Source organism: Pelodiscus sinensis, chromosome 23 (genome assembly GCF_052426305.1).
Source record: "Pelodiscus sinensis isolate ZL-2025 chromosome 23, ASM5242630v1, whole genome shotgun sequence".
Lineage (NCBI taxonomy): Eukaryota > Metazoa > Chordata > Testudines > Trionychidae > Pelodiscus > Pelodiscus sinensis.
Genome location: NC_143074.1, coordinates 10,059,904 through 10,073,115, shown reverse-complemented (window position 1 = coordinate 10,073,115; position 13,212 = coordinate 10,059,904). Strand labels below are relative to the sequence as shown.

Genomic DNA, 13,212 nt, shown 5'->3' with positions numbered 1-13,212 from the left:
TCCAGGTGGATAGCAACTTGAATACTTGCTATAGACTCAGAAACAAAGAACCACCACAAGTGGTCACAGCACACTCCACCCAAGTGATGGTTGCATCTACCACCTTTCTACACAATGTCCCTCTAGCTCACGTCTATGGGGTGGCTACATGGTCTTCTGCACATACTTTTGCGCAACAGTATGCATTACTGCAAGGACTAGTACCTACCATCCTTGCCTCTGCTAGTAGATGACTCCAAAGTCCCACCCCCACAAACGTGGGTACTGGTTTTTATTCATCTGAGTGGAGCACCCGCAGACACACCACTTGAAGGAAGAGAAGTTATTCACCATGTGCAGTAGCGATAATTCTTTGAGATGTGGGTGCTCCATTTCCCTCACTTCTTCCCTTCTACTTCGGAGTCCATTACAGGATTTCCAGTAGAAAAGGAATGGAGGGACACTTGCACCGCGCATGCAGCTAATGGACAAAAGCAGCTCGAGACAACTTCTCATGCGTGGCACTGGAAGGCACTGCTAGACTAAAAATCTCTGATCACCGGCGCAACAATGCACCTGAGTGAAGCACCCACAGTGACATACAGCTCGAAGAATGATTGTTACTGCACAGGGTGAGTAACTTCTTCTTAACACATTTTAATAAAAATACAAGGAAGCTATAAGCATTGGATTTATTGACCAGCTTCCAAATGATATTGTATTTATACATGCCAAAGGAATTGAGTATATCATTAAGAAAATGGAAGTTGCTTTTTATTATTTTAAATTGTGTAAAAAATATAATTGCCAAGAGCTCAATGTGGAAAAATATTGCACAATACAAAATAAAAAAAGACATTACACCACTCATGTTGTTGGTGGAGCAACTGCATAACGAAAGGAGTAAATTAGATCTATTTAAAGATATTATCAATTTATATTATTATTGCACACAGTTCTGTAGCATTCATCAGCATAGTGAGTTCTCAATTCTGAGATCTCACTGTTTCATTTCTCTAATTTGGACAATTAGGTTACAATTTAGGGGTGCTCCACAACAGGTGCCAAGATGAAAACATTACAATAGAGTATTATTATGAGACTTAAAAACAAATCTAATAACACTACTACACTAGTGTTGAGATGAAGAGAGGAGGAAATAAAAATACTTTCTGGATGTAATAGAAAGCTGAGAGAGTTCTCTGGAAAGACAAAAAGTGGGAAGAGGCACAGAGATTCAAAAAACTAGCGGTTAGAGAAGATAGATGAGTATATATTCCCCCAAGACAAATGCAATGTAGACTTAACTGATATACCCTTAGATTAAAAGTATTCACCAGTAGACAGTGAATCTGCCCTAGAAGACTCATAACACTGAGCTTTGGATTCATAAGCAGCACTTACCTTTAGAAAATTATAAGGGCCTGGACCAGAAGAATATCTCACTTTCTTGTGAATGCTCAGAGTGTTTACACAGAGATAGCTGTCTTGTTTCCAAAATTATATAATACTAGCAGATGTACCTGGTGTTGCTTGAGTCCTTAACTCACCTGCATTTTTATACTTCATTTAAATGATTGTATTTTTTAAAAATAGTGTTATTTTTATGAAGTTAATTGCTGTTTTAACAAAAGAGGGCTATAGTCAATTTTTTTTCAATAACGTTTTCTTCTAGTTTTCTAACCTTAAGCATTGATTAGCTCTGCCAAAACAGAGCACTACTCCAAATGTCTCTGTTTTATCTCTTTTCTGTAAGGTTTATTGAGAAGCAGTCCTGTTCCAGGTTCATCCTATTATTCTGGCTCAAGATGTTGGTTCAGTCTCTTTCTGCATTATATAATAGAGCACCTACTTGGTATTCACAGAGTTTTACTAGTATTTTTTTTCTGGTGCTCTTGTTTAGCCTTCCCTTACCAAGTATCTCATACCCATTACCAAACCTCATGCTTTATTGCATCTGTCTTTCAGAGTGAATTCATTTATCCATTCAAGAAATCCCGTTTACCCATTCCATTAAAATCATCTAGATCATTAGGAAACATTTCCTTAGCCTTTTGTACACAGAAGACAGACGTGCATTCACAGCACCAGCTCATGGCACTTGATGAAGGTCTGGAGGAATGTAAAATACAAAACAAACAACTTCACAAAGACGTATCTCTGAGTGGATCTGTAATTGAAAATCTGCAAGAGAGGCCCGAACAAGAAAGAGTATTGGTGAGAGGTAAATAAACATTTGCATTTAAAAGGGAGACAAAATAACCTCTAGTACTGCTTGAAATATTTGCTTCTTTTTTTTTCCAGAGGAAGGAAAAAAATAGATCATTTTTACATATATACAATACTGCTTAATCTTACAATTTGCTTGAGGAGAAATATATTTTCTAAAAATCCTTAGTGCATTTTTTTTAGTTAGATTAGTCTTTACAGCCAAAACATAATACAATTTGCTATGCAATGAAATTGCATGAAATACGTGGCATAAAAATACATAATAAATAAATGATGGTATCATAACACATTAACATGAATATGGGTTAACCAGAATATTTACTTGTAAGATTCTAGACCAAGTTTAAGGAACGAGCAATCAGCTAATCGTGTAGTCTACAGAATTTCTATCAACTGCACAATTAGTCAATAGGGTTAGAAGTCTCTAGGAGCCTACCCCCGCTGTAGCTTTGCAGTTTAAATGTAGTAAGAGCCGGGTTTAATATAGGCAGCCCAGTTCTTACTACATTTAAACTGCAAAACCACAGTGTGGGTAGCTCATGGACCTGGCACGAGCCGATCTGGAGACAAGCTGGCTCAGTCCCAGCTTGTGCCGGGTCCAGCAACCCCTGTCCATGGCCAGCCGGAGGGCAGTGAAACATACTGGGAAAGCCCAGCAAGGGGCAGCTAGGGGTAGGTTTGCTTTGGGACGTGGCTTCCCAGCACATCTCATTTAGCCTGCTCCCCGCCCCTCCTCCTCTCCCCACCTTCCCGTCTGTGCCCTGGCAGCGGGGAACCACAGCAAGTGCTGCCCGCCATGCACATGCCGGAGCCAGGAGAGGAAGCCCAAGAGCTGCAGCATCCGTGGGCAGGCTGGCCGTGCTCTGGGAAGGCTGCGCTGGGTCAGCGAGGGATGCTTAACCTGCTAATTCGTGCCTTTTGCCCCCCAGAGCAAACTGCCAAAGCCATTTCAGGGGGGTGGCTCCCCCTGGCTATCCAACACACTGGGCAGTAGCACCCAGGCATCGCGTGGGCTGGGCAGAGCCTGCCCGGGAATCGCATGGCCAGGATGGGTGGACAATGGCCAATTGCATGGTCAGGGCCCATGGGAACCCGTCTCAGCCGTTCACCCTACTCTTCCCCTTTCTGGCTGCACCATGTTTAGCCCGAGCCACATAGCGTCCGCCCATCCAGGACAAAGCCCCAGCAGCAGGTGAGCTCCGTTCCTTGCCCCCGAGCCCAGTGGGCTGCTGCCACCAGTGCACAGCACTCAGTGCCCAGCCTGGGCTTGCTCCAGCCGAGCAGCGAGTCCAGCCACACCAGCTCAGCTGCCGGAGCCTCCTTCCAGGCATCCGCAAGGCATGGCCGGGCTCCTCGAGCACCCAGCCCGAGGCACTGCCCCCACCTGCACAGCCCAGGGTTCCACACAGCGCCACCAGTGGCATTGGCCCAGCTTGCCACAGGAGACCCACCTGCGGAGCGCTGCCAGCCCAGCCAGTGTAGTGAGCCTGGAATGCTGAGCTCACTTGGCCACTGCGTTATGCCTGCCCAAGCTTTGGTCCTCGACTCCTGGCCCAGTGCCAGGCAGATCCAGCCCTTTCCCTGTCTGCTGGGCATGAGCAGGGCTCCCAGGAAAGCAGGGCCAGCCCAGCACATGAGGCCTTGTTGGGATGGGGAATCTGTTACATCCCTATTCCAGTCATAATGGAAAAATGAAAGAATAGGGTTTTTACATATATTTGTTACGTAAGTGAATGTACCTGATTTTGATATTGATTGGTCAAGGTGTCAGCCTTTTCCAGTTTTAGATTAATTTAAATCTAATCATAAACAAAATACCCATATCTAGTTGACAGCTTATATTCCATAATGCTGCAGTATGGTGAAAAAGGACATTTAGCTGTAAGATCAATAACCGAGAGCGGTGGAAAGGCATGGCTAGATGAGAAGAGAGATATGTTAAGGCAGTCAGAATTATAATGTATGATGTTATACAAGGCAGCAACTGTGGAATAGAAGGCTCTCTCAGCAACAGTAATAATGTTGTGGAAAAGGACAGTGATGCCCCAAGTGTTTAAGTGAGTGTAAAGGGGAGTAGAATTAGAAGAAAGGACCCTGTTTCATTCCTATTAATCATACTTCACTGTTCTGTAGTATTTTTCATCAGTAGATCTGAAATATTTTTTTCAAAGGAGGTAATCATAATGTCCATCTTACAGATGGCTAAAACTGAGGCATAGGTAGGGAAATGACTTGCCCAAGGTCATCTGGCAGGCTAGAAGCTGAGCTGGGAATAGAACGCAGGTCTCCTGACTCCTAAGCCAGTGCGCTGTCAACTACCCACAGTAAGACCCTGCAGAAGGTGCTTCCCTTTATTATTTATTTGTTTTTATTAAAACTTATGAGTTTGGTCATTAACTTCACTCCAAGTAGGGTCTAGCCCAGAGGTGGGCAATAATTTTTGCAGGGGAGCCACTTAATGAATGTTGATACATGGTCACAGGCCGACATCACCCTCAGAAGGAATGGGCTAGGGACTAGCCTCCCCCCAAAGTTGTCTGGGGCTGGAGGCTTTGAAGTAAAAGCACAGCAAAGAGCTCCCAGCTCCTGGCCCCGCTGCTACCGCATTGTCTGGAAGCTGCCTGGGGTTGCTGCAGCTATTTAAAGCGCTCACGCTTTGGCCTCTGCCCAGGGTAATGCCGCGACTGGAAGCCATGAGCTATTTAAATAGGTTGCTGCTGCCTGAACCACCACTAGGAAATTCAGTAACACAGGCAGCAAGATATAAATAGAAAGTGGCCAGATGCAGCCCGCAGGCTGGATCAAAGTGTTAGGAAGGCCGGATCCAGACTTCAGGCTGCATTTTGTCCATTCCTGGTCTAGCCCATGGCAAGGGTGGAATTTTGGGCGGGTAAGAGGAGCTGCAGCTGTGCGCTCCAGGACATGGCTAGCTTCTTCTTCGGGTAGGCCCCGTGGGTGCTCCACGTCTGGTGTCGGGCTCGCCCTGGCGCCGCGAATCGGAGGCTTCCCAAAGCTGTGTTTGTCTGGACCACGCATGCGCGAGCGCTCGAGGCCGTTCGCGCCTTTCCTCTCCGAGCGCGGTCCAGTCCCCGCCTCAATTCCTCTCAGCCGCGTCTGGCCATGGACGGCGCTCGCTCTCCTCTCCTCTCTCCTCAGAGTACCTCAGCATCCTGTTAATAGTTAACTTACTCTTATCTGCCTTCCTTTCCTTATCTCCGTTTAAGTGTAAAAAAAAAAAAAAAAGTAGAAAGAGAGGTTTCAGTAGTTCTCCCTGTCCCTGCCATTCCTGTTGTTCAGTTGGCGCTTAGCCGTTTCTCTCTCTCTCCAAAAAAAAAAAAAAAAAAACCCCACAAAGAATAAGAGAGCAGGATAAGCAAAGTAAGGCAATTCAGAAAATAAATATATCTACAAACTGAAGGTAGCACATATACCACGAACTGAGTGGTGTACGGGCAAGAGCACTCAAGCAGCAAAATGCTGGGTTCTCTGGGTTTTAAAAGTGCTCCCTTTGCCATGAGGCTATGCCGGTTTCCGACGGCTATGCCTCCTGTATCAGGTGCCTTGGAGAGGCACATTTGCCACAGCAGTGCACTCACTGTGCCAGCCTGACCTCGAGAGCCCGCAAGGACCGCGAGAGATGCCTGAAGATGATACTTTTTGACAAGGCACTCGCACCTCAGGATGCCGGCACCACTAACCCCACTGCTGATGCAGGGAGGAGATGGGCTCCCTCCCCTGGGGCTACCACTCCTGTGAGGGAGAAACCTTCACCGGCCAGGTCCCTGCCTGTTGCTCCGTAGAAGCGGATAAGCGCAGGAGACAAGCCAGGCACCTCCAGCTCCTCTAATGGCTCGGCACCTGTCTTGGGCTGGAAGAAGCCGACCGGTACTGCACCGCGCTCCCGACCGGCCACGGCACCGGAGCGCCGTTTGAAGGACTTTGCCCTGCCGGCACCGTCAGCTCTACTCAGCTGCAGCTCCCCCCCTCCCACTTTAGGAGCTGTCCGCAGCCTCCGCACCAGCAGATCTCCAGCCTGAATTAGCAGCTCCCCTTGCTCCGCAGGTCGCTGTCCTTTCAGCACCATCCTCTGTGCGTTCAGAGCTGCCTCCTCCGGCACCGAGCAAGGCAACCTCAAAATCCTGCAAGCATGCGTCTTCTCCTCTGCCTTCTCCTACAGCTTCACCGGGACCATCTCTGCAGCACCGTTCTCCTGCACCTCACTCCACCAGGGATAAAAACACTCAAGCCCGTGTTTATGACGGACCTTATTATTGTCTCAACTCGTCACAGCCACTCTCTCTCCCATCAGAGGTCTCCCTGCTCCTGTCGCTCGGTTAGTCCGCCTTCTCATCATGATCGGTCGAGGCCGCGATCACCATCTCATGCTCCACCCCCTCCAAGAAGTCCAGATCCGTAGCAGAACCATTCGGACCCTGAGGAGAGACAGATCAGGGATGCAGAAACAGACATGCCTGCGAATGTGTGCTCTTCATCTCATGCACCAAATGATGCTGTGACTCCAGGTGATAACTCGCCACCCGATGACCTTAAGGAATTCCAGGACCTTTTTAAGCGGGTGGCACAAAGCCAGGAGGTTCAGCTGTCTGAAGCACAGGTGAAGCAGCAATAAGCTACTGAAAAATCTGCATCCCCAGCAACGAAGCAAGATTGCACTCCTAATTGATGAGGCAATTTTGGATGTGGCACACGAGATCTGGCAGACTCCCACAACGATCTCCCCTACTAGCAAAAGAGCAGATAAAAGATATTTTGTCCCATCTAAAGACGTGGATTTTCTCTTCAAGCATCCTCAACCCAACTCCTTAATAGTGGATGCAGTCCACCATAAGAGCAAGGCTTCTCACTTCAAAACCGCACTCCCGGATAAGGACACAAGAAAGCTTGACTTCTTTGGACGCAAGATTTATTCATCATCGACCCTAATGCTTAGGATCGCAAATTATGCTGCCCTTCTCTCCAATCACAATTTTGACAATTATGCCAAATTACCTGACCTAATGCAACACCTTCCAGATACTAAGAAACTTCTGCTGAAGGCGATTGTCCAGGAGGGATATTCTTCATGTAGGACATCGCTCCAAATTGCCCTCGATGTCGCGGATACGGCAGCTCGAGCCATGGCAACAGGTATCGCCATGCACAGGGCCTCTTGGCTAATGGTAGCAGGCGCACCAAAGGAGCTCCAGAACAAAGTCGAAGATCTCCCATTTGATCATAAGAGATTATTTGCTACTTCAACTGACGACGTCCTGCATATGGGTAAGGACTCACGCACCACTCTGCGAACTCTGGGGATGTATACCCCTCCCTTTAAGCGTAGGCGCTACTATCCATTTCATAGGAGATATGACTATCCATTTCAGAAACATCAGCAGCGCGCTCCCGAACAGTCTCGATTCCGACAGCGTCCGCAACGCAAGCACCAGCAGTTCAATCGTGCGCCAGCCCGGGCTAATGCCAAACAGCAAATTTGACTCGTGTCGAGGACACAAACACATCTTCAGTGCTCATAGTAGAAAAACCCACCACCACGCTTCTCTTTCACGACCGCCTCAAGCCATATTATCACCAGTGACGCGACATCACCTCGGACCGCTGAGTCTTGGAAGTAATAAAGTCAGGTTTCACGATACCTTTCATCTCCATACCTCCCACTACTCCACCCACCCCGTCCCTCTTCAGGGACCCATCACACGAGACTCAGCTCCAGCAAGAGGTACGTCATCTTCTTGCTATAGGAGCCATAGAACTAGTTCCCTCAAGATTCAGGAACAGAGGGTATTTCCTCGTCCCCAAAAAATCCGGAGGGTGGAGACCTATTCTCAATCTGAGGCGTTTAAACCGATACATCAAGAAGCAGCGTTTCAAAATGGTCACGTTAAGCAAAATTATACCATCATTGAGCAAGGAAGATTGGTTCGGGGTTCTCGATTTACAGGACGCGTATTTTCATATCGCCATTCACATAGCACACAGGCTCTTCCTCCGTTTTGTAGTGGGGCAGGAACACTACCAATACAGAGTGCTGCCCTTTGGCCTCGTCTCAGCTCCCAGAACTTTCTCCAAGACACTTGCAGTAGTTGCTGCGCATCTTCACAAGGTAGGGGTCTCCATTTTCCCCTACCTAGACGACTGCTTGCTCAAAGGCCACACTCGCTCGGAAGCTCGCCACATGCTCACAGTAATGAGGAGTCTCTTCAGCTCCCTCGGTTTGATTATAAACATGGAGAAATCACGTCTAGAGCCGGCCCAGACTCTCACGTTTATAGGAGCTCGCCTCGACTCACGGTCAGCTCGGGTCTACTTACCTGCAGACCGTTTCCAAATCATATGTGATCTAGTTCACACAGTATCGCTCTCCCCGATACTTCCCGTATGTACTCACCTTCAGCTGTTGGGTCATATGGCAGCCACCACGATGGTGGTCCGCCACGCACGATTGCATTTCCGATGCCTCCAGCAGTGGCTGACCTTGGTATACAAACCCGCCAAACACAGCATCCAAAAGCGGGTGACGTTGCCTATCCATGTTCAGAATTCCCTCCGATGGTGGACCGAGCCCAACAACATGTTGACGGGCATTCCCTTTCACCAACCTCAGCCTTCGAAGCAGATAACAGATGCCTCACTCATTGGCTGGGGTGCGCACATGGACAAGTATACTATCCAGGGTCGATGGTCCAATACAGAAATGATGCTCCACATCAACGTATTGGAGCTCAGAGCAATCTTTCATGCCTGCAGACATTTCAAACTTCACATACAGGGCGCAGTTACCAGGATCCTTACGGACAACATCGCTGCAATGTACTATGTCAACAGGCAGGGCGGTGCTAGATCCTGCTCCCTCTGTGCAGAGGCGGTTCGCCTGTGGTCCTGGTGCAACCGCAACGACATCACTATCATAGCTTCGTATCTGCCAGGGGTGAACAATTCCATCGCGGACTCGCTGAGCAGATACTCCCCACACGACCACGAATGGGAGATCCGCACGGACGTGCTCCTATCTATCTTCCACCGTTGGGGTCGACCCGCCGTAGACCTCTTCGCCACTTCTGCCAATACGAAATGCAAGGTCTATTGTTCCAGAGCAGGGATTGGCTCACACTCCCTGGGGGACGCGTTCCTCTTACATTGGGGCACGGTACTATTGTATGCGTTTCCTCCTGTGGCTCTAATTCCAAGAGTACCGGAGAAAGTTGTCCTCGACAAAGCCCGAATCTTGCTGATAGCACTGGCCTGGCCCTGGCAAGCCTGGTACTCCACGCTCCTACAGCTCTCGATTCGAACGCCTTACCGTCTCCCTCTTCTCCCGGACCTCTTAACGCAGCAGAGCGGATCCCTTCGCCATCCGAAATTGCTCCCCCTCCATCTGACTGCATGGATTTTGGATGGTTCAACACGTCGGAGAGCCTTTGTTCAGATCAAGTGAGACGAGTTCTGCTTAATAGCAGAAGAGATTCCACGAGAAAAACATATCTCGCAAAGTGGTCTCGCTTTACGCACTGGTGTGACACTAAAGGGTTGTACCCCTCTGTCTCACCATTGCAGGCTGTTCTGGACTATATTTTGCACCTTCGTACATCAGGTATCTCCATACCATCACTTAAAGTTCATCTAGCAGCAATTATGGCGTTCCACCGCCCAATCGATGGCCGGTCGGTTTTCGCCCACACCATTATGAAGAGGTTTCTCAAGGGCCTCCTCAATCTCAACCCTCCACGTAGACCTTCACCTCCTGCGTGGAACCTCGACCTCGTGCTAGATGCGTTGACACGGCCACCATTTGGGCCGCTTGCAACTACATCTCTTCAACTACTTACGACCAAGGTTGTTTTTCTTATTGCTATAACGTCCGCATGCAGGGTGAGTGAGATAGTGGCTCTTACAGCATCTCCCCCATATACGATCTTTCATAAGGACTTGGTGATTCTGAGGTCGCACCCAACCTTTCTCCCAAAAGTCTGCTTGGACTTCCACATTAACGAACCAGTGGTCTTGCCTTCTTTCTGTCCTAAACCTCACGCTTCTCCTCAAGAGGCTCTGTTGCACACGCTGGATGCTCGCCGAGCCCTCGCATTTTATATTGATAGAACTCGTGATATTCGAAAGACAGACCGTCTTTTTATATCTGTTGTGGATCAGTTTAGAGGTCGTCCACTCTCTGCGCAGCGCATCTCCAAGTTGATTGTCGCTTGCATTACCACCTGTTATAATCTGTGTAACAAACCCCTCCCATCACAAACTAGAGCACACTCCACCCGTGCAATGGCTACCTCGACAGCCTTCCTGAAAGGAGTCCCTATGTGCGACATCTGCCGGGCAGCTACTTGGTCGTCAAACGTCACTTTCATGAGACATTACGCAATTCAGCAACACTCCACCTCAGACTCTGCTGTAGCCTCGGCAGTGCTCCAGCGTTGCCGTAACACGGATCCCGTAGCGCAACCTTAGCTCGGACCACTGCTCCGTAGTCACCAGACGTGGAGCACCCATGGGGACTACTCGAAGAAGAAGAAGTTACTCACTTCGTGCAGTAATGATGGTTCTTCGAGGTGTGTCCCTGTGAGTGCTCCACGACCCACCCTCCTCCCCGCTATGGAATCTCGTTTGTTTCTCTTGTTTCAGATGAGGCGGTGAGAGGAACTGAGGCGGGAGCTGGACCACGCTCGGAGAGGAAGGGCGCGAACGGCCTCGAGCGCTCGCGCACGCGCGGTCCAGCCAAACACAGCTTTGGGAAGCCTCCGATTCGCAGTGCCAGGGCGAGCCCGACACCAGACGTGGAGCACCCACGTGGACACACCTCGAAGAACCATTACTGCACGAAGTGAGTAACTTCTTCTTTTCATCCCTTTCCCTGGATGCTAGGGGAGTGAGGGGAAAGTTCTTGCATTCCGTGCATGCCTCACACCTGGCTGGTGAGCTCCCTTCACTCACTCTTAGTGGCTGGTCCTGGGCATGGGATGAAAAGCAAGCTACATCCTGGAGCAAAGGGCTGCTGTCCCCCCTACCTGCCCGAAGTGCCACCCTTGGCCCATGGTCTGTAAAGCAGGTAGGAGCAAAGTTCCAAAGAGAATTTTATCTTCATTGTAGACATTTACAAAAATTGAAAAATAAAACACTAAAAATCAATTGAGTTTGTAATAAGGGTAATGACAGTTTGTATCTATTCATCACATTATGTAAAATTTTGTGGTAAGACCATCTGGGGTGGAAAGCCTTGGACATTCAAATTTATGGTAATTATTTTGATAATTTATGTATTTGAAAAATATGTGCTTAGACTATTTCACATGAGCTGCATATTTGTGTTTTTGTTTACTACAGCAGTTCTTATTATGACCTCACCATTCTGAATTTTTGCAGCATAAGTTTTACTATCCTACTTTTTTCTTTTCTTCTCTTTTTAAAGTCACTTAGCTAAGTTTTCTTTTATTTTTTTCATTATATTTCTCTAGCTGAATCAGTGGTCAGATTGGATTGCAAAGAGACCCAGATGGACACTCAGGGGCTTGGATATGATAGTTGTGACAAGAATGAAAATAAGATGGTCATTGATCAGAGAAACAGCCAAGGTAGTGCGTGGACATGGTGCTAGTGAGAAAGCAGCACTAAGCACTACTTATCTTACAATATATTATCTTACTGTTTTCTTTAAATAATTGTAAATAACTGACTCTGCTGTAGATAATTTTCCTTTTCCCCATTAATTGATTTTAAATATTGTTTACTTAATTAGTATAGGACAAATGTCCCCAAGTTAGTATCGTAAGGGTTATGTTTTCACCAGGGTCACAAAGATTTATGAGCACAGTTTCCAATAAAAATAATGAGTTGCGTACATAATTCCCAAACATTGTATTGCAAACCTCCTCAGTTCCTCTTATCCATTTTGTGAATTAAATATGTTCATTACTGTGCACTTCTCCATACTCCTAGGGGAGGAAGCAATAGAATGACAGAATTCTGCTTATCTGAATTATTTGAAGGCATTTATTTAGCTTAGTTGAAACCTAACTGAATCATTTAATGAAAATGTAAATGGGGTTAATACCATGTACTATGTGCTTCTACATAATTCATTTGTCTTTTTGAGAGTGTTTAAATGACAGGGTTTGAATGACCCCTTTATTTGGTTGCATACTGAGTAGAGGACTAATTCTGGGACTCTTATTCACATTAACATTTACTTGAATAATCCCACTGAAGTGTCAGTTAAGGATTGCAGAATATATATGTATTACCTGTGTGTGGTACATTAAAGCGTACTAACAGTTTCTGCTTTCAAAAGCAACTAATGCCTTATGGAAAAACCATACTGAATAGTCTAATTAAAAAACAAAGCTACATCCAAATCTTCTGTCCCCCGTCCCCAACCCCCATATCCTTTAGTATATAGGACATTTATGTAAAGACAGGCTTATTGAGTTTAAGACTTCATCTAGTTTTGCTGTTTGTTCCTCACCTGAATTCACAATCTTCAGGGACATCTTAATCATTACAGCAACCAACTGCAAAGTCACAGAGGATTGGCTTTCTGGTGTAGAATAAATAGGAATGATACTATTAAGAAACATATCTTACTCTTTTGTTCAGGATCTTCCCCTGTATTCTAGTGCAATTAAGTTTTTTTCAAGTGTATTGTTGTCTTGTTACCCAATAGCATGTGGAGTGTTGAACAACATAAGTAATCAGATGCAACAATCAGAGCATCATCCTGCACTCAGTGCATGTGGGATAGTTCGGGGCAGGCAAGATACAACCCACAGGCCAGATACGACCCACCAAGCTACTGGATCCAGCTCTTGGGCCACAGGGTCCAGCCTTGGGCTGCCTGATGCAGCCCACAGGCCACTCCTCCAGGACCCTGAGGCATAAAGCAGCCAGCTGTTTCAGAGCAGCCCCAAGCCACTTCAGGTGGCTGGCTGCTCTCTGTGGCTCTCTGCTCCATGGGAGGGGGATGCTTCATAGAAACCAGCC

General features: G+C 47.2%; 1 protein-coding gene across 5 annotated transcripts in view; it reads left to right on the top strand.

The window, feature by feature from the left end:
• The window catches only part of CDK5RAP2 (CDK5 regulatory subunit associated protein 2), a 176,797-nt gene that overhangs the window by 110,025 nt on the left and 53,560 nt on the right, over positions 1 to 13,212 (top strand). For all 5 annotated transcript variants that reach the window (XM_089772988.1, XM_089772987.1, XM_006129080.5 and 2 more), the window contains 2 exons: positions 1,948 to 2,203; positions 11,691 to 11,807. In XM_089772988.1, the coding sequence (XP_089629114.1) occupies positions 1,948 to 2,203; positions 11,691 to 11,807 (373 nt within the window). The remainder of the gene's footprint in view (positions 1 to 1,947; positions 2,204 to 11,690; positions 11,808 to 13,212) is intronic.